Genomic DNA, 25994 nt, shown 5'->3' with positions numbered 1-25994 from the left:
TAATAAGCAAATATACCACTACCTTAAAAGCAATTGCTAGATGCTTTTGAGGGATGTAAAAAAAGTTCACAAGATATTTAAAGCCAACTGTTCAATACTGAGCACAGAAGAAAGTCCTGCTCTGCCCCAAACACTTCAAAGAACAACAAGTAGGGAGAAATTCACGTCTATTTGCAGTGTTTAAAGACTTCAGGGGACTAGATGCTATGTGGAAAATGCACATGATGTCTGAATTAGAAGAGATCCAACTTTCTTCAAAGGACAGTTCAATTTAAAAAAAAAAAAAAAAAAAAAAAAAAAAAAAGACAGACATACCCGGGCCTGTTCAACGCATTTTGTCAACATAACAATAGAGTAGATATTCTTTTCCCAAATCATGCGCCAGAAATCATCTATAGTATTGGGTAAAGGACCTTGTGCAGCAATAAATGCCTTCTTTGAAGCATAACCCTAAGAGGATAAAAATATATACATACACACCAGCATTAGTGATGAGACATAAACCTGATTTTATATATCATGTGATTTTTTTAGAGCTACTACATCATAAAAATACACCTTATTTTTCATTTCAACTAATTAAGTCACTTACAGGCATATAGTTTGCATTAATGTAATCATCAGTTGCATGGCTTCGGGCTGACAGTTTAACACGAGAAATATCATCTGCAGAAAAGAAAAAGGAAAAGAAAATGATGAATTTTAGAACTAGAATCTTTTAGCAAAATATTGCATGCCTAAGGTTTCTAAATATTTGTTTAAAAAAATGTTTTTTTAAAAAACAATATCCATTTTAAAAATAAGAATATATGGCTCTAACTTTAAGAATCAGAAATAACAGCAGTTTAGGAGGCCTACAGAAAAATAAGCAACCAGTTAAAAAAAAAAAAGATAAAAATAAATTTCAGAATATTAAGCACAGCAATTTTAAAAAGGGGTTGTTCTTGTATGTGAATGTAGCTTTTTTTTTTTTACATGTGTATAGATTGGAATTTTAGAGATGTTTAAGGGACAACTTAAGACACTGCTTTGTCAGTAAAAAGCAATATTATGCATTTATTCAGAATAAAATATAATGATAGTATTTTGCTATTTTAGCAATTAAAACCTTGACTCAAAAGTTCCACATTTACTGTCTACAGTCAGATTTATTTTCCTTAATATCCAACATGAAATTTACTATAATTGCAATTACGGGAGAAAAACAGGCAATTTCTTCCCTGTTGCCCTTGCAGCTGGGTTTTTCCTCCAGTGCATGCACAAGCAGACCTCACTGTTCACTTTCCAGTTCCTCCCTACGCTCTCTTTACCGAGATGCCTAGACAGCTGGATGGTGCTTAGGTTCCTAGCTTGTCTGCAAAGTTGGGCGGCACCATCTTAATACTTCTCATAGCTCCGCACATCTACCTGTCTGCAGTCAACTGCTGCCTCTTGTCTTTCAATCCTGACACCAAGTTTCTCACAAATGAAAACCCAAAATTATTTAATTAAGGGGTGCTGAGGGAAAGTTCTTTAGGCTTGTTAATACAGTGATTTGAGGAAAGCAGCATCCCAAATTCCTGCACTTTTTATGTATTTGGAAATTGACAACGTTAATCCCTCTTTGAAACCTTTCAGTACTGTTAAAGGCAAATCAGCCAAATGCAAGGTTTTTCCACATAAAACCTCAATCAGTACAATACGCAAAACCTAGGAGAGTAACTTACATGGCAAGACATTGTTGTATCTATTTTTCCCCCTGTTTTCAGTAAGTTCAGCAGCAAATTTGGGCTGATGGACACCAGCAGGCCTGAGTTCCTACAGTAAAAGACAGATTAATGAGCACCCAGTTTAAGAAGAGCAGAGAAACACTTGACTGAAGCAAACAAATACTCCAAACCCTCTCGCCCTTTGCTGTAAGAGTAGGCATGTTAAACTGGGATAAATGATAGAAATTAGCTCTTCTCAAACAGAGTGGGAAGGTGACAATAGCAAACCTCATAGAGGAAGGATTAACAGTGTGTTTAAAGCCCAGAAATGGGCTTTAAATGGGCTAGATGTAATGGTTCAGGATGTGAAGCATTTTGGGTGTGCTTCAACTAAATTGGGAGCTGAATGCGGGAAGGGAATGCGACACGTGCACATCAACAATCTCTAATAAAGGTCCCTTCTTCTTCTCTCCCCCTTCAGCAAACCTCGTGCAAACGCCAAAGGAAAGCTAACTTGCTTTTCAAAAATATTTGTCATGAAGCTCTCCCCACGGACGACACATACCTCATACTCTTCAGCAAAACCACAGTTGGAGTCAGCTTGCTGCTTCTTGAAGTAAGACTCGAAGTTTTCCACTTTAATCAATTTTGATCTAAAACAAGGAAAGCCATGTATTAGCACTGATATTAGGTAAATAAGCGATGAATTTAGTTAATGTGTAACAAAATCTGCTTTACTTACTTCTTGACTCTTCAGGAGAGCGGAAAAAAAGAGAAGAAAAGGTTGATTAGACACACACAGTTGTATTTTTCACTGTGTGAAACTAAGAAGGAAAGCATGACTCTGACAGTGGCACCCACAAAACTGTGTGTTTACAGGGGAGGGATATCAAGATATAGCATTTAACTGATCTGTTCCAGCCAAGGAGAGAATAGCACCTCCTTCAGAAGAAGCATGTAAAAGAAGGTGTCAGTCAGCTGCTCTTGTACTTCTCCTCCATTTGGATTGGCCCCATTCCCTGGTATATTTTACGCCAGCTGCCAAAATCTGCACGGGTGGGACTCCATGGGATGCTCTGGCCGTGCCCGTCCATCAGCAAGGTTGGTGCAGGAGCAAATAACATGGCTCACTTGCACTGCCTGGGATTGCCAGTGTTGTGATTACCCTCCTTTGAGCAGCTATTGCAGTTTCAGTATTATCTGAATTGATGGCTCAGCACAAAGTAGCCATGAAACAAAGAAAAATCTGGGCCACAGAACAGGATTTTGCTTATGTGTACTTTATCGATGGTTTGGATTATTCCCTCCATGTGCATAAAAACCTATGTTTCATACAGACATGAAATTTTTCAAAACTGCATGAGGTATTTTTATATCTAATGGCAATTCATCATAGTGGGAAGTGAGTACTCAAATCCCTGTGGCAGCAGTGGAAGTCTCAGTCGATATGATTATTTTTAGACTGCAGGCTGGAGTCTTTAAATTCCACAAGGAATTAGTACTGCAGAATTCTACATAAAACCATACAGAAAACAACTACTGGGTTCAAAATAACATTTGCAAATATCTCCTAAGCTCAGAAAACATTGTGTGAAAGGATATTGACTTACTTAATTGGAGAAAAGGACATTTCAGTATTTCTTCTATCTTTCCTGTAAGGAGAAAGAAAACAACACAAGAGGCTGACAGTGAATTTAGGGAACTCATGAGATTCTGACAAGAGCTATTTCCTGTGCCTGTTCAGAACAATTTCTGCTACAGCATCTGTCCTTGTGCAAAAAAACCTCTGAGGCAAACCTCACACCTGTGGTAAGACTGAAATACTTCATGGCTCATGTAATGATTTTTTTTTAAACTAGGACTGTTTCTTTCTGTTGGATCCAGAGCAAAACGCCTGAACACAAAGCTCACAGTTTCAGTGCAGGCAGTCACCCTGAGGGATGTGCACCAGGAACTAACATCTCCATAGAACTGCTGCTAATCCCGCAGTCACTACCAGAAGCGTTAAACAGCAATGTGGTACTGGAAATGGAAGCCGAATGAAAATAAATGTTCCTAGCTTCAGAAGATGATGTTCTTTCATGATCGTTCATGGATACAGGACACATACAGAAACTTGTGGGAAGAAGAGCAGCTAGGCAAAGAAGCAGTTAAAGGAGAACCACTCATGGAAGTGTTCAGATAAAACCCTCTAAGATGAAGCTATGCACATCTTTTAGCACTATAATCAGTGATGTTGGCTCACTTCTGACTGAATTACTTCAAGAGCATGCGTGAATTCGCAAGAACTAAATGAAGCAGATCTTGACCCACTAGTATACTACAGGGCTGAACATTTTATCAGCAAAACCATTTCACTAGTTGGATGTAACAGCTTTGATCTGGAACACAGAAGAAGATCCTGAATACAGTGTATTTTAAAGCATCATACTGAAAGCATATAACACAGGAATAGAGGCCTTTTTAGCAGAAAGATACAGATGTGAAATACTGGTGTTCTGTATCACAACAAATAGATAAAAGAAAATGTATTACCTTCTCCTTTTCCAGAATATGTAACCCCCTATAGCGACTACAGCCAATATAGCTAAAAGGCATCCAATAACAGCTCCAGCAATGAGACCTTATGAAAAGAACAAGTATTTCTCATTATTGATTTACTTCTTTGGCAATGGTCTAATCAATCAGCATGCTACAAGAGGACCTACCTAGCAAGTGACAGAAAACATCAGAAAGACACAGCTAAAACACACATACACATACTCAAAACAAATGGAAAAACAGTGATCATAAGCAGATCAAAGTCTTATAGGGAGTGGCTGATCTTTACTTTCCACTCCAGTTATCAAAACAATTCACAGATTAGCTGTTAGGAAGACACTCCACTTTGAACATTTTGACACTACAATAATGGCAGCAAGGTCAAAATAAATGGAACGATTTTTTTTTTTTAATGACCACTTCAGATTTTTATTTACATGGCCAGCGAGATCTGAGTAGCTGCACCTTACAACAGATAGTTTTGGATGTATCCAATTTAACTAGAACTTGCAGTTTATTACACAGACTGTGCCCAGGACAAGGGAGGACAGTCCCAAGCCTAGAAAGCATACAAGAAGGCATCATAAAGAAAGCAATGACCAATTGGTAACAACTGCAGAAGATCCCTGTCTTATCACCTCCACTTTACGGATGGAAAAATGAGGCAGGGAGGGCCAGGATTTCAGAGGTGTTCATGTGCCTTAAATTCAGAGCAGTCCTCTAGCTCACTAAGGTGCTTTTGCAAATCCCCCCTGGTGTCTCCATATGGATTCTGAAATAAGTCCTAGAGGCACAGTAAACTGAAAGTCGAGCAGGGAACTGAACTGTGAGAGCAACACGCCTGGAAGCTCTAATGAATGTCTTCTCTTCTTCACTACGTCCTTCAGCAATAACACTATCGAGAACTCACAAAAAACAAGGAAGCAAGGATGATAAATGCATAAAAAAATAGGATCAAAGGATCAATATTTGTCTTCTAACACATCAGCTTCTAATTTACCAGAATTGTTACAGTAGCCACTTTTTGCTACTTATTTCTGCACCAAAGTCTGTGTCACCCACTCACTTTTGGCATGCCATACGCAGCAGGGGTTTTAGTTACTTTTGTTACGGGAATCACACATAGGAAAAAAGGCTACCTGCAGAACTAGCAAGGTAGGGATTTACAGAGCAGGGGCGTGAACAGCTAAAAAAGAGCGGTCCATCACAGTGAGACCAACAGCTGTTTTGCTAATAATTACATCTGTTGCCCTAATTAAAGAATCTCCACAAACAGTGCATGTGCAAAGCCACCAGTCCTACGTTTTACATTAGGCATACCTGGATCCTGGGGTAACAAAACCTGCTCAGAACAAGGCGAAAACGATGCATAACTATCTTCTTCCACAATGATGTTGGCCTCAGTAAAGTTTATCCTAGTGAAACCTGCCACACGTGCCCTGTTGACAAGGGGAGAGGAGGGGGAAACAGGTTTGCAAGATTGTACTAAAGCAAGATCTGTGATCTCTTCATTAGATGATTCTTTAGATTTCAATTGTTGCAAAAATAACCAAGCAGTGGGTTGAGATAAATACCTGTATGAATGAAGTGGACTCAGTGGTCCATTTTCATAGCCATGCATGGTGTTTCCAGTGCCTACATTAACTGTGAGTGTCCCGTTCCGAGAATAGAAAGATGACTGCTGTGTTTCCCCTATATCTACGATATATGTTACATAGGTGGCTGTCTTCTTTTGCTTGAAATCTTTATATGTGTAGTTCAATTCAGGCTTCGAAGACCCACAGCCTTCTGGAAAAACAAAGAAAGTGGTACACATCACCCACTGTTTTTGTAAGAATTAGCAGAGTGGCTCAGGGGGTACGTGTGTGTCATGTAATTCCAGTTGTGATTATTCCACAAATATTTCCTGAAATTAAAGGCTAAATGCAACAGGCACAACCTCAGGAACTCTCCAATGCAGCGCAATTTACTGAACTCCTCTGTGCTGCTTCTTTTAACATCCTTTTGGTTTCATTTCTACTATGTATGGTGGAGCTTCTCTATAAAGGTTAGTGGAAGAATGGTGTCCTTATGGACAACTCTCACTAGATGAGTCAGTCACATCCAAATCCACTCTATCTACTAACGAGTGTAGAGAATACCACGCAACCAGCACAGAAAAGGCCAGTTTGCGTTTGATAACATCATGCCACCCAAGAGAGTCAAGCTTCATTAAGGATGATGTTAACCTTGTCTTGGCCTACACTGCGTGCTGTGCCTACCCTGGAATCAAACGTGACCCCACAGAGTTATGTTAACACACTGGACTTCTATTTCTAAGCAGGACAAGTGCTAACAGTGAGAATCACCTCGCCTAACTGCAGCCAGTTAGAAGTCAGCTGAAGTTGGTCCAGGCTCTCTGCCTCCAATGGAGAGAGACAGGGACAAGTGAGGCACCTCCACAAGGCGATCTCTCCTATCCTGAAACAGGTGGGATGAGTCTTCTTCTAGAACTGCTTGCCTGTGTCTTTCACGCCTAAACCCTGAGACAAAGAAGCTACTTTCTGCCTTCTCTTGACATAGACAAGGATTGGGCAAAATGATCAGGACAGCTTCTGAGTCCAGAAGACTCAGAAGAACTGGCTACTGCAGTCAATGACCAACAACACCCCATCTGCAACACGATATTGCTTCGGTATCTACTGTTAAAAGCTAAATTGTAAGGATGTTATTGTTGTCCTTGAGAAATTTCAAACATTGACAATAAGTAGTCCACAGAATTTGGTGACTTGTGTTGTGCAAGTAGGACTCCTGCTGTTGGACACTAATGCTATGCAATTACTTTTAAAAATCAACCAGGTAAACGTGATCTTTAATCTGATTATTTCTGGATAGAAATACAGCAAAATTCCTGGGTAGAAATAGAGCAAAAACACATCAGGTAAGCATTTCATATCACCATGGAACAAGACTGTTTAACTGCATTAAACCATTCTTCCCATTCCCACTTTATGACTCTGTCAGGGAAAAGATGAACCCTAGAAATTTGAGGCAGATTGTATAGTTGAGGCATGTCTGAACTAACAGGTAGTACACTCTTCAAATTACCAGTTGTCGAAAAATTCAAGAGCAAGCAAACTGATTAAAATATTCAAGGTGTTACAAGAGGAAGGAGCACCTTGCTCTTATGACTGAAGTTTGTGTATATTGCTCTCTGCATATTGCCTTTACAAAGCTAAAAGCTCCTTCTCAAAGCTGATATACTACTGAACTGATCTTTAAAAGGAAGTTGAACAGGGGCTCCAAAAGGTTGTGGAAAAGCTCTAGCAACTTTTCTACAGGTACAAGGTTTGATCTGGTACTCACCACAATCAACAGCAAAGCTCTCATCTGCTACAGCTGTGCAGGTGAGGTGTGCAAGGTGGCTCTCCTAAAGCATTTATTTGGTGACACTAAAGCAGCTGATGTTGGAATTAATTCAGTTGCCTGGATATGGGTGTTCCATGCCAGTTTCTGCTCCAAAACAATGTACATCCTGGGTTATATCTGCAGCCCCACAAGGATGTCTCGGACACTGCTCTAAGGCATCTCAAACAGCCTTAGACACTACTGCTTAAGCAGCTGAAGAAAGTCCCCTCTGTCTATCCTAAAGGTGATGATGCTCCAAATGGGGGGATTATTTTTAGCAGCTGCTTAATTCCTCCAATGCACTCGCAGAAATAAAAATTAGTTCAACCAAAAACCTACACTGCAAAGATAAGTTCCTTTATTTTATGATTTATCACTACACATTCAACAAATAAAGGAGTTTCTCTGATCCGATGTTTTAAAGAGATGAGTTGTACAAACTACCCTCTAGTTTTCCTGTAATATTCAATTTCCTATGGCATACAATGCTGACAGGGCTATTCAAAGCCTTCCCTCTGCACCCTGTCTCTCTCAATAAAGTGTTCTAAGTAACATCAGAAGGAAAGCTGTCACCCCTCTAATTTTTTTTAAGCATCTCACTGCAAAAATCTTCCAGCTGAAGGAGGGAGGGAGGGAGGGACAGAGGAAGACATTCCAAATTCCAAAGCTGTTTATATTAGAGGTTCCAAAAATTATTCTGTGGAAAAAAGGATACTACACAGTCTTGTGACAGGAGTCATTGACAAATCAAGATGGTAACAGTAAAGTGGCAATATTGCCACATAAAAGACTTGTATACCAGGATAATTCAGGTTGGTAAAGGCTCCAGGCAGTGGCTTTCTGAAAACAGGGAGTAATCTAATTTCAATCAAGCAAAGTATTTGCACTGCGATTTTTGAAAGGCATTTGAAAATACTGAGTCAGCTTTTCCTCTCTTTATTTAACATCTATTTAGAGCTTAAAGCCACAAACATCAGAGTAGAATTTTCATCCTGACATAATGCTGTCTGATAAATTGTTTCACACAGCTAGGAGATAATATCGTAACACCTCACCTGTTGCTTTTGTTATGATGATTACTGCATAGGCTTTTAACGGTCCATTTACTGACTCAAAATCAGAGAATGCAACAGACAAGGAGGTGTGACTGACTGCCTTGACTGAAGGACCTTTAGCAGGAGTAGGTGGGTCTACAAACAGAGAAACATTTGTTAGTACCTTAATAACAGGAAAAAAACAGTTTTCCAAACAAGAAAATACTGTAATAATGACTCTGTTCATATAATGGATATTTATTTGTGCATCATATCACAGTTTACATGAGTGCAGTGTTTTATTCATAACCTGTACACTGATAATGTACTGTAAATCGAATGTGGTATCCTGCAATTCTGAGGTTAATTTTTTCATCCTATAAGTATCTTTCCATTCTCAGACCTTAATACTTACCAGTAATGCTTGTCTGGCAAATTTTCTGCACTGGAGAGCTTTCCTTTGTATCTGCAAGAGTTGTAATACTAACATTGTAGGTGGTGAAATAATTTAAAGATCCTATTCTGAAGGTTTCTTCCGAGTTTTCTTCTGTACAGCGTGAAATCTGTTGTTCTTTTTCCCATGTATCATTCCATATTTTAATTTTGAAGCCGGAATTGTTACCAATAGGACATTTCCATGTGAGTGTTAGGTTAGACTCCTTGACCACTGGTTCACACTGAAATGAAGTCACTGAGGCAGGAACTGCAAAAATAAACAAGAGCATAAGAGTGAAGGATGCAGTTGCGTACAGAGAAGAGATTGTAAATGGCCTCAAAGAGCAGTTAAACAAGAGGAGCACTGGGGTCACTGTATGTGTTGAAAGCAACTGGAGAACAGCCCAACGCTGAAAGAGGAAATAACAGTGAATCCAAAGAAAATGTGTGGGAAACTTTAAAAAAGCAGCCACTGAAACCTCTAATAACTTAAAGCCTTAGGAAACCATTATCTGCATGTACCTGACTGCCCTGCTCCAGCTGATTAGTCTCAGGGAAGTTCTACTAAGAAGTGTGGGAGTCAAAACAGCACTGAATCCCCCAGTACAATTTCAGATTTGCAATGAGATAACAGATTTTGCAATTTGGGATAATAGCTCAGTAAACACAACTGAAAACACCTTCGGACCTTGAGAGATTCACAGTTTCAAAAAAAGCTAGAGGACATTTCTTTACAGTCTTGCATAAACAGCCAAAAAGTTGACAATAAATGCAAGTAAAGATCCCCTTTATCTTGGCTTACTCAGATTTATGATCATTATACCAACATTACAAAACAATGATAGTGCATCAACTGTATAGCAGCAGCCATCCTTAAAACAGCAACGTCAGTTTCTGTGGGCAACCTATAGGGCATAATCTAGAAATTGAAACCTAATGACAGATTGAAAAAAATATTTAAAAAAGCTAATGTAGCAATGATACTGAGAATGGTCCCTCTAAAGTAAATGTCTCATAAAACTTGGCCTTCAAGACCAAAATTCTTACAACTTCTGCAGTTACAAAACATACCACATATATGGCCTCCCCTGATTCAGGAGTATTTGGTACTTCCACACACAGGGGTAGAAAGACTCCTGGATTAAATTATTCTGTTACAGAAAGGGTATTATTTTAAGAAACTAAGGGGAAGCAGTAGAACTATATGCTGGAAGAAACAGACTTAGCTGAAAGATAGATGTGAGTGACTGTGACTTATTTGTATTGAGGCTTACAGATACTCCTCCTCCTTCAGATAAACTGACAGCTGCTACTGCAAACAATGTGAAATTCTGTAAGGTTCCAGGGCTTAAATTTGTAGCAACAGCTCTGGTGACTACGGCTGTCTAGTTTCTAGAGGGAAAATCATGACTTTGGACTTGTACACTGTAGGTGTAGTTAGAAGAAGTGTCACCTATGTCCCATGTTAAAATGAGACCAAGATTCTTCACTGAGATGCAGAAAACTGGGTTGGTGTCTCTGAAAGGCAAAGTGAAGCTCAAGAATATTTACTGGAAAAAAACCCAGAAAATAAAGCAAGAAGAGGCAAAGCCTCACTTTCACATTTTGCACAGATTGAGCATTATTTGTAGCAAAGCAGCATTTTCACAAAACTAGAGTCTCATTCTCATCGATCATCCTGAGGCACCTCAGGAAAACCCACAGAGGACCTTTAGGAAAAGATTCATTTCACCTGCATTAAAAAGACAAAAAGAAAGGCAAAGCACAAAATAGCAAATGTTCACAGTGAAAGGAAGAGAGTCACAATAACTAGAAAGAGGAAAACAGGCATTGCCAGGAGCACCTCAAAATCATCCTCTCTGCTCACGAGTTGAGCAGGGGAGGGTGGCTGAGACCACTCGGAACAGCGTTGCCCAAAGCCTGCTCTCCTCTTGCAGCCAAAATGCAGCAAGGGGCTGCACAGCAACATACGCTCCTCTGTAAACACGGACACAAGTGACTGCGACTTACTGGTATACAGGCTTAGGGGCACTCCCTCTCCTTCGGTCTGAGCATCAGCCGCCACTGCAAACACCGTGAAGTTGTACAGCGTCCCAGGGCGTAAGTCACCAATTTCAGCTTTGGTGACATCGGATGTCAGGTTCCTATCAGCAGTACCATCACTTTTAATCTCTATCCTGTACGTGTAGGAGTTTGAAGCAGTGTCGTTCACCGTCCACGTTAAGTTGACATAAGTCTGACCAACATCCTCTGCCTGGAGACCAAGAACCGGGCTGGGCCCTGTGGAAGGCAAGACAAGAAGCTGTCAAGCGCAAGAACATCTGCTGACAAGGACAGACACAAAAACCACAGGCACACCACTCAGTCGCTCTCTTCACATCAGTCGTTGTGCAGAGGCCAGGAGCGCCCCAACACCGTCGCCAGGCTGCTCTTGGAGGTGTTGCCATCAACCGCCAGGTGAGGCAAAAGGGACAAAAAGGTGTCGCCAGTGAGGTTCAGCTCCCTCTGGCACTCCACAGCAGGAGCACGGGGCCCCGGGCCAGCGCTCTGGGGCTGCTCCTGGGGCCCAGCAGCAGAGTGCGGAGGGCAAGGTGGAGGAGGGAGACGGCAGTGCATCTCTGCACACTGAAAGGCGAGGATGGCAAGCATCGCTACAGCAGGAACACAGGCAACGACCCAGGCACTCTGCTCCTTCTCCACCTCTCGGCTCATGCCGTGAGCTCACTAGCGGGGCAGAGAGCACAGACACCGTGTCCAAAGCTCTCTCTGCAACACCACTCTGTGTGGCTTCCACGCAGGACACCCCGCCGTCAGAGACGGGCAGCACAGAAAGGGCTTTTGGGAAAAGCCTGGAAAGGTGGCAGCAAACCCACGGGCACCTCGCAGAAGAACATGAACGATGGATACGGGCATCTGTTCCAAATTTTCCCTTGGGAACAGCCAGGCTGCAGTACAGCCTTGTTGGTCAGTGTCAGGACCGCCCCTCCAACACCATGTGTCAAGACCCACGATACTCATCACAGCAAGGTGCTGCACTGCCACGGCGCTTCCCCTAAACCTGTGCTGCCCAAAGCTCGCTCTCCTGCTGCCGCCTGACTGCAGCAAGAGGCCCTCGACAGGAGAAGGTCCCCAGGAGCAAGACGCTCTGTGCATGGGAACCCTTCAGAATCAGGACCCGAGGCCCCCATCCTCAAGGGAGCGAAGGCAACAAAACCTCCCACACAAACCCTGCAGAGGCAGGCCGCAGGGAGAGTCCCTGCTCTACGCCACAGGCCTTGCTGACCATCTTCTCCAACAGCTCTCTGTCAGGGCTAGGTTCCTTCCACACACTGACATCCCCAACTTTGCAGACAGGCACCGTGCATCATCTCTGCATGCAACAAGGTTAAATTGTGATCGTCCAGCAGACGGGTACAGCCCTGCGCTGTACAGCAACATACGGTCCACCACAAACATGGGTGGGAGAACTGTGACTTACTGGTATACAGGCTTAGGGGCACTCCCTCTCCTTCGGTCTGAGCATCAGCCGCCACTGCAAACACCGTGAAGTTGTACAGCGTCCCAGGGCGTAAGTCACCAATTTCAGCTTTGGTGACATCGGATGTCAGGTTCCTATCGGCAGTACCATCACTTTTAATCTCTATCCTGTACGTGTAGGAGTTTGAAGCAGTGTCGTTCACCGTCCACGTTAAGTTGACATAAGTCTGACCAACATCCTCTGCCTGGAGACCAAGAACCGGGCTGGGCCCTGTGGAAGGCAAGACAAGAAGCTGTCAAGCGCAAGAACATCTGCTGACAAGGACAGACACAAAAACCACAGGCACACCACTCAGTCGCTCTCTTCACATCAGTCGTTGTGCAGAGGCCAGGAGCGCCCCAACACCGTCGCCAGGCTGCTCTTGGAGGTGTTGCCATCAACCGCCAGGTGAGGCAAAAGGGACAAAAAGGTGTCGCCAGTGGGGTTCAGCTCCCTCTGGCACTCCACAGCAGGAGCACGGGGCCCCGGGCCAGCGCTCCCAGGGCTGTTCCTGGGGCCCAGCAAGGTGGGCAGGCAGCAGAAAAGCGTGGAGGAAAGACTGCTTTGATTTGGTTTATTTTTTTTAATCTTTATTAGATCACGGCTATGTTTCTTCGGCACATTATCCTCCCATCACCTTTGCTTGCAACAACACTAAATTACAACCCACTGGCAGGTGGGTACAGCTCTGTGCTGTACAGCAACACACGATCCACCACAAACATGGGTGGGAGGACTGTGACTTACTGGTATACAGGCTTAGGGGCACTCCCTTTCCTTCGGTCTGAGCATCAGCCGCCACTGCAAACACCGTGAAACTGTACAACGTCCCAGGGCGTAAGTCACCAATTTCAGCTTTGGTGACATTGGACGTCAGGTTCCTAATGGAGGTACCATCACTTTTAATCTCTATCCTGTACGTGTAGGAGTTTGAAGCAGTGTCGTTCACCGTCCACGTTAAGTTGACATAACTTGGACCAACGTACTGCGCTATTAGGTTAAGAACCAGGCTGGGCCCTGTGGAAGGCAAGACAAGAAGCTGTCAAGGCAAACAAACACAGAAGGAAGCAGCAGCAGCATACCCCTATTTCCCTATCTTGTACAGAATGAGCACTATCTGTAGCCAAGTGGCACTTCTACAGTACTAATGCCCCTTTTCAGACATTCACACTGGGGCATTTCTACGAAGCCCGCAGGATAGCTTTAGATTCTCTTTATCTCATTTCACATGCCAGAAAAATTTGTTGCCACAATGGCTTCTGGGACAGAGAAACAGACAGAAATCTAGGATAACAGCAAAGTGCCACATGGTCTCTGTCTGTTAATTCAAACTGTACTTTCAAGAGTCTAAATCATTCCTGCAGCTCAGACTCTCACCAATGCCAGCAGAAAGAAATGGGCTTTGGCAGTGGGCACAGCAGCTGACCCATGCCGGGGGCTGCATCTGCACAGCCTGAATTGGCATCGGCATCAGGTAGACGAGACTGGCCTTAGGCACTTTAGTCAAGCTGCCCTCCTCTGCAGCTGCTCCGAGACACTCCGCTCCCAGGTGCCTTGCAGGGACATTGCCTGCCCCCTTTCCACTCCTGAGCTAAATGCTAAGGGGGCTCTTCCTCTCCCATCTCCTCCTCAGACCTGGGGGAAGGGTGCAACAGGACAAAGCGGGCAGAACTGACACCACACATGATATTGTGGCCCTGGATGCTGTCACAGGCCCCAGCAGCCCCAGGCCAGTTACTCTGCTTTTCCACCCTGCACCAGAGCTCAACATGCTCTCGGAAAACAAAAAGTCTCTGTGATCCCAGCCATGGGGTCCCTGCACACCATGGCCTTTGCTATTACCCCACGACAGCCTGCTCCAAGGAGAACGGTACGGGGCCCATCCAGTCCCGATGCCCAGAGGAAGTCAAGCCATCGTAGGAGCTGGATAACTACATACGTCACTGCCTTTGACCTTCGAGACTAACTGCTCCACAGAAAATGCACGCATCAAGCTTCAGGCCTTTTCTCTTTTACCAAAGCCTGCGCGACATTCAGTGCTAACCTGGAGCCTGGAACCCACAATATAAACTATGACTATGCTGGAAACACAAAGGTAAAGAAACAACGCCTTTCAGGACAGACTGCATGTTTACTTGCACATGAGAGGCCCAGGTGCTTCCTTACGTGTATACAGGCTTAGGGGCACTCCCTCTCCTTCGGTCTGAGCATCAGCCGCCACTGCAAACACCGTGAAGTTGTACAGCGTCCCAGGGCGTAAGTCACCAATTTCAGCTTTGGTGACATCGGATGTCAGGTTCCTATCGGCAGTACCATCACTTTTAATCTCTATCCTGTACGTGTAGGAGTTTGAAGCAGTGTCGTTCACCGTCCACGTTAAGTTGACATAAGTCTGACCAACATCCTCTGCCTGGAGACCAAGAACCGGGCTGGGCCCTGTGGAAGGCAAGACAAGAAGCTGTCAAGCGCAAGAACATCTGCTGACAAGGACAGACACAAAAACCACAGGCACACCACTCAGTCGCTCTCTTCACATCAGTCGTTGTGCAGAGGCCAGGAGCGCCCCAACACCGTCGCCAGGCTGCTCTTGGAGGTGTTGCCATCAACCGCCAGGTGAGGCAAAAGGGACAAAAAGGTGTCGCCAGTGAGGTTCAGCTCCCTCTGGCACTCCACAGCAGGAGCACGGGGCCCCGGGCCAGCGCTCTGGGGCTGCTCCTGGGGCCCAGCAGCAGAGTGCGGAGGGCAAGGTGGAGGAGGGAGACGGCAGTGCATCTCTGCACACTGAAAGGCGAGGATGGCAAGCATCGCTACAGCAGGAACACAGGCAACGACCCAGGCACTCTGCTCCTTCTCCACCTCTCGGCTCATGCCGTGAGCTCACTAGCGGGGCAGAGAGCACAGACACCGTGTCCAAAGCTCTCTCTGCAACACCACTCTGTGTGGCTTCCACGCAGGACACCCCGCCGTCAGAGACGGGCAGCACAGAAAGGGCTTTTGGGAAAAGCCTGGAAAGGTGGCAGCAAACCCACGGGCACCTCGCAGAAGAACATGAACGATGGATACGGGCATCTGTTCCAAATTTTCCCTTGGGAACAGCCAGGCTGCAGTACAGCCTTGTTGGTCAGTGTCAGGACCGCCCCTCCAACACCATGTGTCAAGACCCACGATACTCATCACAGCAAGGTGCTGCACTGCCACGGCGCTTCCCCTAAACCTGTGCTGCCCAAAGCTCGCTCTCCTGCTGCCGCCTGACTGCAGCAAGAGGCCCTCGACAGGAGAAGGTCCCCAGGAGCAAGACGCTCTGTGCATGGGAACCCTTCAGAATCAGGACCCGAGGCCCCCATCCTCAAGGGAGCGAAGGCAACAAAACCTCCCACACAAACCCTGCAGAGGCAGGCCGCAGGGAGAGTCCCTGCTCTACGCCACAGGCCTTGCTGACCATCTTCTCCAACAGCTCTCTGTCAGGGCTAGGTTCCTTCCACACACTGACATCCCCAACTTTGCAGACAGGCACCGTGCATCATCTCTGCATGCAACAAGGTTAAATTGTGATCGTCCAGCAGACGGGTACAGCCCTGCGCTGTACAGCAACATACGGTCCACCACAAACATGGGTGGGAGAACTGTGACTTACTGGTATACAGGCTTAGGGGCACTCCCTCTCCTTCGGTCTGAGCATCAGCCGCCACTGCAAACACCGTGAAGTTGTACAGCGTCCCAGGGCGTAAGTCACCAATTTCAGCTTTGGTGACATCAGACGTTTGGTTCCTAATGGAGGTACCATCATTTTCAATCTCTATCCTGTACGTGTAGGAGTTTGAAGCAGTGTCGTTCACCGTCCACGTTAAGTTGACATAAGTCTGACCAACATCCTCTGCCTGGAGACCAAGAACCGGGCTGGGCCCTGTGGAAGGCAAGACAAGAATATGGCAAGGCAGACAAACACAGAAAGAAGAGGAACAACTACCGCCATATTTCCCCATTGTGCATAGAACGGGCATTATTTGTTGCCAAGGAAGCTTCTAAAATACCAGTGTATCTCTTCAGGCTCCTGCAACAAAGCACCACAGCAATAGGAAATGCTACTGTGCTGGAAACCCAAGGTAGAAAGCAGGGCTGCCGGTTACAGACTACACGTTTACTTGCAACAGAGCAGCACCAGCAGCTCCTTACTTGTAAACAGGCTTATGGACAATCCTACTTCTTCACTCGTATTGTTTAGTAGTTTTGCAGATACTGTGAACTTGTACAACGTCCCAGGGTGTAAGTCGGCAATTTCAGCTTTGGTGACATCAGACGTTTGGTTCCTAATGGAGGTACCATCATTTTCAATCTCTATCCTGTACGTGTAGGAGTTTGAAGCAGTGTCGTTCACCGTCCATGTTAAGTTGACATAAGTCTGACCAATATACTCTGCCTTGAGACCAAGAACTGAGCTGGGTCCTGTGGAAGGCAAGACAAGAAGCTGTCAGGCGCAAGAGGGAAGACCACTTTGCCTTATTTATTTATTTATTTTTAATCTTTATTAGATCAGGGCTATGTTTCTTCTGCACATTAACATCCCATCCTTGGCAGGGAGCTCGCATCCAGCTTCCTGACCAAAAACATCACCTTTGCTTGCAACAACACTAAATTACAACCCACTGGCAGGTGGGTACAGCCCTGTGCTGTACAGCAACATACGGTCCACCACAAACATGGGTGGGAGGACTGTGACTTACTGGTATACAGGCTTATAGATACTCCCTCTCCTTCGGTCTGAGCATCAGCCGCCACTGCAAACACCGTGAAACTGTACAACGTCCCAGGGCGTAAGTCACCAATTTCAGCTTTGGTGACATTGGACGTCAGGTTCCTAATGGAGGTACCATCACTTTCAATCTCTACCCTGTACGTGTAGGAGTTTGAAGCAGTGTCGTTCACCGTCCACGTTAAGTTGACATAAGTCTGACCAACATCCTCTGCCTGGAGACCAAGAACCGGGCTGGGCCCTGTGGAAGGCAAGACAAGAAGCTGTCAGGCGCAAGAACATCTGCTGATAAGGAGAGACACAAAAACCACAGGCACACCACTCAGTCGCTCTCTTCACATCAGCCGTTGTGCAGAGGCCAGGAGCGCCCCAACACCGTTGCGAGGCTGCTCTTGGAGGTGTTGCCGTCAACGGCCAGATGCGGCAAAAGGGACCAAAAGGAGAGAGGTGTGGAGGGCAAGGTGGAGGACTTTTTTTTTTTTTTTTTTTTTTAAATCAAGGCTATGTTTCCTCCTCACATTATCATGTCATGCTTAATGTCCCTGACTTTGTAGATAAGCCACATCCTGCTCCATGACCAAAACATCAGCTCTGCAACAGTATTAAATTAGGATCCTCATGGAGGCAGAGAGCGCCTGTGCTGCACCGCACTATATAGTCCACCAAAAACACCTGTGTGACAAATGGGTGTCCTGGCTTGTGGACACTCCCTCTCCTTCAGTCTTAATATCAGCTGCTAATGCAAATACTATGAACTTGTACAATGTCCCAGGGTTTAACTCAGTAATTTCAGCACTATTGACATGGGATGTCCGGTTCTGAAGGGAGGTACCAGTGCTTTCAATCTCTATCCTGTATGTGTAGGAGTTCGAAGCAGTGACATTTGTTTTCCACGCTAAGCGGACTTTCTCAGAACTGACATATTCTGATATGGGATTGAGAACTAAGCTGGACTCCGTGAAAGGTAAAGACAAGAATCTGTCAAGGTGCAAGCGTATTTTCTAACAAACAGATGAAAACAACTGCAAAAGACCCCCACCTACCCAAAAATAAGTATCTCTATATTCTTAGGACAATTATTACTTTAATGAAGCCACACTTATACATTGCACAATGCATGCTTTGATAGCTGCAGGGTCTACCGCTCTGTCTCTCGCTCCCCTTTCAGTTCAGCTCAAGGATTTAAAGGGTCTGGGTGCAGCAGTGATGATCGCCATGCCCTGCAGATATCAGCTCACTTTACTTCACACACGGCGTTGAGAAAGACTTTGCATACAACCTGCTGTTATTTTTTTCCTAAGCTGACTATCCCCAGGGGAATAATCTTTTCCCTGCAAGGTTCCTACACCCCTCTCCTCTAGATACATGATACAGCACTACCTATACTGAACAAGTTACTTCTGCTGTGATCTGTCACGTATGAATTTCAAATTTCTAGGTCACACTAGGTTTGAACTGTCACCAGTGTGGCCTAGGAAGGCCATAAAAAGCAGGGAAGAGAAGGGAACACAAACCTTTAGAAAAGTCAAACGGTGATAAAAATCATTTCTACAATCACAGCTTTAAACTACACTCCCAGTGAGCTGTGCAGATACATTTCTCCAGCTGATTCTCTACTCCAGCACAGCAACTGGATCCACTCCCTGCTATGCTGTTTACACTCTAGACTACAGTTTGGACCTAAAATGCTAACACACTACATAGGCACAAAACACCCTGAAGATTCACCTCCCAGCCAAATTCCAAATCACATACTTGTTATATTGTTCTGAGCACTTATTGTCCCGTTGGATGGTGACACATCTCTCTTTGATCTTCCGCCTCTGTAGGTTTTGTTCCCACTTCTAGAGTTTACTGATAAATCATCATAGCTACAATCCTGAATGCCTGAAAGAGAAGAAAAGATACAAAGCTATAAATACCTTTACAGAACTCCTGGGTTTCCCATATGCAAAAGTATCATCATTCATAGATCTCATGCATAGAACTGCAGGCACTTCTGTTTTGCCAATTCATTTTTCTACAGAGATTTCACTGTACATTTCCTGGTTTTATTGCTTTTAACTGCTGTCAGACCATTTGATTTACATTAAGAGATTGCCAGGTTATTTAGGTCATTCACTGACTCTACTCATATTCTGGGTGAAGGCTATCACGAGATGCTCTTTATTTCAGTGCAGTTTCGTTTGAAAAGAATTGAATGAAGTTTCAGTCATATTTTGTGCGCACATTTTTTTCATGTACTACCAGAAGCTAGCTGCTCCACTCATCCTGGCAGAGCACTTTTGTCTGCTGCCCTCAGTATATGAGCACAAAAGTTCTCATATTCACACAGTGTATTCCCCGCAAGTAAGGAAGAGGCACAGTATGCCTACAACAAACAACTTTATGTTGACAGAGCGCAGCCTAAAGCATGGAGAGAGTTGACTCAGCTGTTTCCTTAACACTACACACAAAAATTACTATCTTAGTTGAAACTGATGTTGTTACACAAGCAACCTCCATAGCCAGCTTAAGAAAGGTGACTAGAAACATTAGGGTTCCCGGTCCTGGGAGCTGGAGGTGCAGTGAAACATTCTTTCCTTAGTTTATTCAAAATGGATACACACAAAGATCATGAAAGTGAAAACAAAAAATGCTATGGGCCAGATTCACTCCAATCCAAAGGTCCTTTAGGACCAATTCTCACTTTACTTTTAAAGCAGCATAAAATGAGATTTTGGCCCTCTCATTTTAGTTTGGCCCTAAAATTTAAAGGCTAACTCATCTAAATTTGATGTTCAGTATTTATGTAGGACTAACCTGCAACAAGTCTTGGAAATTTTTGCTATATGAAAAGTTATTACCCATGGATCTTTGTTATCTTAGTTGTTACCTATGGATCTTTGGCCAGTATAACAGTTCCTATACTCACTTCAAAATATCCTTAATGCATCATGTTGGGTGTTTTCAGGGTTTTGGGGTGGGTGATGGAGGGAAAGGGGTCATTTGCTTTGTTTTGCTTGAAGTATATTCTCCAATCTTTCAACTACATTAAATCTATACTTGATTTTACCAAAATCTTTAAAAACCTGAAAAACTAAGGGATTAAAGCACATGTTAAAAAAATTTAAGGATCTACTTAACTGTTTGACTGTTATGGCGTTACAATAAATGAGTTTATATTTTCTAATGCTATTTCTAAAAATTATTTTTAGGAAGTTTTTTTTAAAATACTTAGCTGACACTGACCTTTCTTAAAAGGAGAAGAAAAAAGTTATATACAAAAAAAAAAATGAATAACAGAACGATACTTACAGGCAACTGTACATGTGACCTGTAAAATAAAAAAATAAAGAATAGAAATTAGAACTTTACAACTATTAGAATTTCAATTAAAAAAGAGACTGGTTTAATTAACCAGTACTAACAGAAAGAATCAATTCAAAAATCCATTGTTGCTCTCAAAACTCAACTTGCAGAAGAGACACCTACAAATCTACTGACATAAAAATAACAGTAAAATAACATTGATTTTTCTCCCAAGCAGATCAAATGTGCTGATAAACTTTCAGGAGTTTACACACATTTTCCTTTTAAATCAAACAGAGTTTAATATTTTGCCACAAACAGGCTTGCATAACATCTACTGGTTATTGTGCACATAAAAATTGAAAAACAAAACTTACGAGACCTTAGGCAAGCCCCACTTTAGATAGCATCTTTGACGACATCCAACAAGAAGAGGTCAATCAGAACTAAAAGGTCTTTTTTATTTATCAGATTTTCCTTTCATCTCACTGACGTACAGAGTTCATTATTACTTCTCACGAAAGAGTGTTTCACAATTTCTCAAACCGAAACTCAGTGAGATCAGAGTCCAAAATACTCCTTAAAGGTATCAGCAATTCCCATTAACTGCAACCTGAAACTCTTCTGCTAGCAATACTGACAGGCGTACACGAGAATTTTGGCTTTAAAAATGCTTTTTAGTCTTTCAGCTAAATGCTTCTACTTCGGGATAAGCCATTTCGCTTCCTGTTAGTGCACACACCAGCCGGCCTTTAAATTGTTTTCTTTGTCTCCCTCCAGGTGACAGCAGAAAATCCTCCTACAGGAGGGAGATGACAGCCCCAGGCTGAGGTCTGCAGGCGCTGGAGAAGAAAACAGTGATTTCCTGGGCCTCGTGTAGCCCCCTGCCGCCAGCAGGCACCCGCTGTTGTCACCTATCAAGCAGGAGGTTACTTGGGCAATGACAGAGGGATTAAAGCTGCTCCAGGTGGCCCAGCTTTGGGCAGGGGTTAGACCAGCTCATCTCCAAGGCCCCTTGCAGCCCCAACCGCTCCGCGGATCTCCGATTCCAGGAGCCGGCACAAAACACGAGGGCGTATCGTGACAACCCAACGCAAAGCCCGAAACCGAATCTCTCATCCCACAGCAAGGCTGACCGGTGCAGCACCGCTGCTGCTGGTCCCACAGCCAGCTCCATCAGCGGATGCTCCCTGTATCAGGGCCACGCTCAAAGTAGCTGGGGGATATCATTATTAAAAAGTAGCCGGAGGTTGTAGCTATTAAATCTCTTTCCTGCATGCTAGAAGAGATCACAAGACGCACTCTCTCTAGAAGCAAGGCAGGCCGGCTGGCCAGAAGCAACCCAGCAGGAGGAAGCACTTCAGCTCTGCGCCGGGGAGAAACTCCGCAGAAGCAGGCCTGGCGTGGAGAGGCCCCCTTCCAACCTGCGGCAGTTTTGGTGGCAGAGCAAAAAGAGGTTGGCCACACTTGCCAGGCAAAAGAGCGCTTGTAAGAAGCGAGGAACCAACACCCAATCTTCTCTGGTGCAGGCCTACCCATAGTTCAGGACACATAAAGAAACACTTGGGACACAGAGATGTCCTATGCCCAACTGTGAAGCTCCTCCTCAACCCTTCTGAGCGTTTGGGAGCCCAGTCAGATCGTGAGGTTAGCAGAAAGTGAGGAAATGGCTTCTTTTGCATTCAGGCCAACAGCTCTTGCATTCTTTCCCAAGCAAGTTGGTCAAAGGAAGAAGAGACTACAAAGGGAAAAGCGGCTCCTCCTTAAGGCAGGAAACTTCCGAGCACCATCCAGAGTAACAAGGCTGCGTTACCGGGAAACAGCTGCTGGGTGATGAGCAAGAGGTGAGAGATCCTGAAATGCAGGGCAATCTAACCGCAAAGCCAGGAAGATGCTATGTTTGATAAGAAAGGGAAACAGCAATAAGTAAACAGAAATCATTTTAAAAGCCCCGCCACAGAATTGAGTATGTCACAGTGTTTTCTGCAGCCCTACAGGCAAAACAGCAAAAGCCTGACATCACTTACAACCTGTCCTTAAAGTTACTTTCTCTTTTGTAAGAACGCATGAAGATGCCAATGTCCTCAAATCCTAAGTTTCTTATGTCCTTCTCCCCAAACTCAGAGCCTAGGAACACAGTGTCCTTCTTGAGCATCACACAACAGACATCGCGCAATGGAGAAAAAGGTATGTCACTACACAGCCCCTGCACCCCGCTCTCCACCTCTCCATTTCTTACCTGCCAGCTCAAACAAGAAGCACATCCATTCCTGTTTTATCCCTAGCTGCAACCGTCAGATCTAACGACGAATCACTACAAAGGTGCAAGGAGCTCTCTCGTACAGTCACGCTCGGGTACTGTTAACGACGCTCAAAGAACAAAAGGGAAGTTACGCTAAATTTCTTGTGATCAGTGTTTCCCTGTCATTTTACTTGCTTTTGTTCATCACGCGCTTCCGCTCTCTCAGAAAACCCCTCCAACTTTCCAGAAACCCACGTGCAAAGCGAATGCAACAAAGCACGCCCCCTCGGCAGCAGGCAGCCGCCTCCTGAAACCGCAAACCGCTCCAAACCAACCACCCCGTTCCCAAACGCCAGCTTGCCTGACTCGCTCTGCTGTGTTTTTCAACACAAGCCATGAATTGAACTGTTCCCTGGCTTTGTTTTATTACTTAATGAGATGGTATTTACACAAAACATTTGCTTACTATTTCAGGGGATGATCATGCTGAATGCCTGACTTTCCTTGTGTTCGCATCTAATACATTAGAAGCCCTGCCATTTCCGCTGTTCAATTACATTAAACCACATTATTCATGTATGAAGTTTAGGGGTTTTTTTCCAACCAAATAACTGCATCCTGGGACAAAAAAAAAAAAAAAAAAAAAGCCCTCCCCCTCGAAAAAGTAGGAAATACTCAAGAGATCAGAAAAAGAAAAGAGAGCAAAATGAGAAACACTGATGGTTTTAGCTGAACCGAGGAGGCGAGGAGGGATGCGCATATGCAAGTGCATCACTGTCATCAGCAGTGGCAAATGAGTCTTTTCATGTGTCACGCAGCCACTCTGTGCGCCTGATCAAAGGGTGCCTGTTCCCCAAGAGCCGAATAATTAATCCACACTCACGTCTGCTCCTGCGCCTCTTACGCGTGCAGTGTAGCTACCAGGAGCGGGTAGTGCATAATCAATGCAGGATTAGGCGCCAGCCTCCTCAGGTATACAGTGGGTCACATAATTAAGTATTCTTATTAGTCATATAAGTAACCTTACTGATGGAGAGAGTAAGATGTGTGCAGGAAAATATTTTCAAAAATAGTAAGTGGCTGAAAAGTCCGAGTCCCTCTGACACTCAGCAGGACTCAAGGGCTTTCCAAAGCAGGACTGGAAAGGTGCCTGCTATACACGCAAGCAAGAGGAGCCATGAGTGCTGGCCGGTGGCTGGGGGACAGCAGTGCCTCCCTTCTGGCATCACCTGGACTTTAGGCCAGCTTGGCTCCGGTGGCAAACTGCATCCTCTGGCAAAAATACGGTTCCTGCACAGCGGAAAAACCTTGTCTGCCACAGCCCACCTGCCCCAGGGTGCTCGTTTCCAAAACAAACAAAGCAGTTTGGTTAATGTAAATTCAAGGTTAGGAAGCTGGCTCAACAGTTAAAGCGAACCATCCAAAAAACCCCTTAGCCACAAATCCTTCCTGCAAAGAAAGCTTGAGGCTGCTGCTTATTATTTGTTGTGTGCTCACCAGTGCGTGCCTTGTGACCCAGACATATAAAGCCAGGAAATTAATCAGAGCCCTCTCGAAGCTAACGATCTTTCACAGTTGCATACCTTTATCTTCTTCTGCACCCACCCACCCTCTCAGCTTTGGAGCACAAATGCGACAGAGTTATCACGGTGGTCTCCAAATTCCTCCTTGAGACCCCTTCACTAAAGCGATAGCAATTAAGCCACTGGCTAATTGAGACTGGGAACAGGGAACCTCCTTTCCCCTTTCCCCTGCTGTGCCCATCTACAATGAGTTGTCCCACAGCCACGGCTACGCCGCTGAGGGCAAGCCACCAGGCACAACTACCATGACTGTGTTTAAGGCTCCCCGCTCCGCTGTGCATATCCAGCAGGCTCAAAGCAGAGATGCTCCCCATGATCACTGCCCAGCCGGCAAACCTCAACCAGCAAGGCCACAGTAGCTCAGCCTCCTGCAGTCCTCTCTCCTGTCTCCAATACGCCATACCCAGCATGTGCTTATTCAGAAAGCATCCCTAGGAAAGGTTTTGCTCAAAGTTGCACAAAATAAGTGAAAATTAAACCCTGCAATGTCATTGTGAAGCCCTGCAATAAAGAAAGTGGGATTGCCTAAATATTGGCCCCACGCAGACTGGCAAGGCTCTCCAACGCTTGCTGGCTTTCTAGGACTCCCAGGGCACTGAATACTAGTCTAGCTGGGGGATCTTCCTGCTCCGCTGGGAGAGGGCTGACACCTTCCTGGAGAAGGCAACAGTCAGCAACAGGCTGGAGTACCACGCTCCTGTCTCTCAGTTCACCTCAGTACTGTTTCACCTCAGTCATTTCCTTATTATGCATAAATTAATGAAGCCTGTAGGCCTATAGCACTGGATAAGAAAAACGCATCATCTGAATCAGGGCTGGATTCCTTACTGGGACCACTTACCTTGCATCCAAACTTAAAACCACATGCCTCAGTCCTATATGCAGGTACATAAGAACCTACATAAACCCAGTTCAAGTAACATGCCTTACTTCGGCAATTTTTTTTTTTTTTGGGGGGTGGGGGGATTGGGAAGAAAGGGGTTACACTAGAAAGTGAACTCTGCCATACTTAGACAAAAGTGTTTTGCTCTATTTTCTAGTTTCTTCGTAAAATGTTTTAAGTCTTCAATTCCAGAGTATTTGCCTGCATTTAAGCAGACAACCTCTGTGCACAAGTTGTTGTACTATTATTGTACTGCTATAAAGTGTGTAGAAATTCATGAAACTTAAATACAATTAAAGGCATGTGGAGCCAAGGAAAGTAACGAGTTTTCCCCCATGTTTACTGTAATAAAATAAGAAAGGCACCATGGATTAAGCCAGTGTGCTGCAGAGTGGCTCTGACCTGTGCTAGCAATATCGAGCACCTACCAATTTCACTGGCATTTGTGGAAACACAGCCCTTCCGTATCAGGTCCTTACTATTTGAAGGTGGAAGAGTCAACATGAGCCTCAGTAAGGAGCTAACATTTAATTGCGTGACATAATCTTGCTTAAGACATAAAGTGACTGCTTTCTGGATTTTGTGCAAGGCTTCTTTTCCCCTTTCCAATGCACAGCTCTGCTGAATTCATTTTAGCTGTAAC

The 25994-nt window shown here is 44.5% G+C and overlaps 1 protein-coding gene across 3 annotated transcripts in view; it reads right to left on the bottom strand.

The window, feature by feature from the left end:
* The window catches only part of PTPRJ (protein tyrosine phosphatase receptor type J), a 74468-nt gene that overhangs the window by 6970 nt on the left and 41504 nt on the right, over positions 1-25994 (bottom strand). For 2 of the 3 annotated variants that reach the window (XM_064513120.1, XM_064513122.1), the window contains exons 2-20: positions 20650-20668; positions 19108-19239; positions 17324-17593; positions 16776-17045; positions 16237-16506; positions 14769-15038; positions 13350-13619; positions 12564-12833; positions 11096-11365; positions 9066-9353; positions 8672-8806; positions 5804-6017; positions 5550-5668; positions 4224-4311; positions 3299-3340; positions 2254-2341; positions 1707-1797; positions 593-666; positions 316-450 (exon numbers count right to left, since the gene is read on the bottom strand). In XM_064513120.1, the coding sequence (XP_064369190.1) occupies positions 316-450; positions 593-666; positions 1707-1797; positions 2254-2341; positions 3299-3340; positions 4224-4311; positions 5550-5668; positions 5804-6017; positions 8672-8806; positions 9066-9353; positions 11096-11365; positions 12564-12833; positions 13350-13619; positions 14769-15038; positions 16237-16506; positions 16776-17045; positions 17324-17593; positions 19108-19239; positions 20650-20668 (3315 nt within the window). The remainder of the gene's footprint in view (positions 1-315; positions 451-592; positions 667-1706; positions 1798-2253; positions 2342-3298; positions 3341-4223; positions 4312-5549; positions 5669-5803; positions 6018-8671; positions 8807-9065; positions 9354-11095; positions 11366-12563; positions 12834-13349; positions 13620-14768; positions 15039-16236; positions 16507-16775; positions 17046-17323; positions 17594-19107; positions 19240-20649; positions 20669-25994) is intronic. The other variant, XM_064513121.1, reaches the window with a different exon arrangement.

The sequence above is a fragment of the Dromaius novaehollandiae genome, chromosome 5, assembly GCF_036370855.1.
Source record: "Dromaius novaehollandiae isolate bDroNov1 chromosome 5, bDroNov1.hap1, whole genome shotgun sequence".
NCBI lineage: Eukaryota > Metazoa > Chordata > Aves > Casuariiformes > Dromaiidae > Dromaius > Dromaius novaehollandiae.
This window is presented reverse-complemented; position numbering and strand designations above follow the sequence as displayed.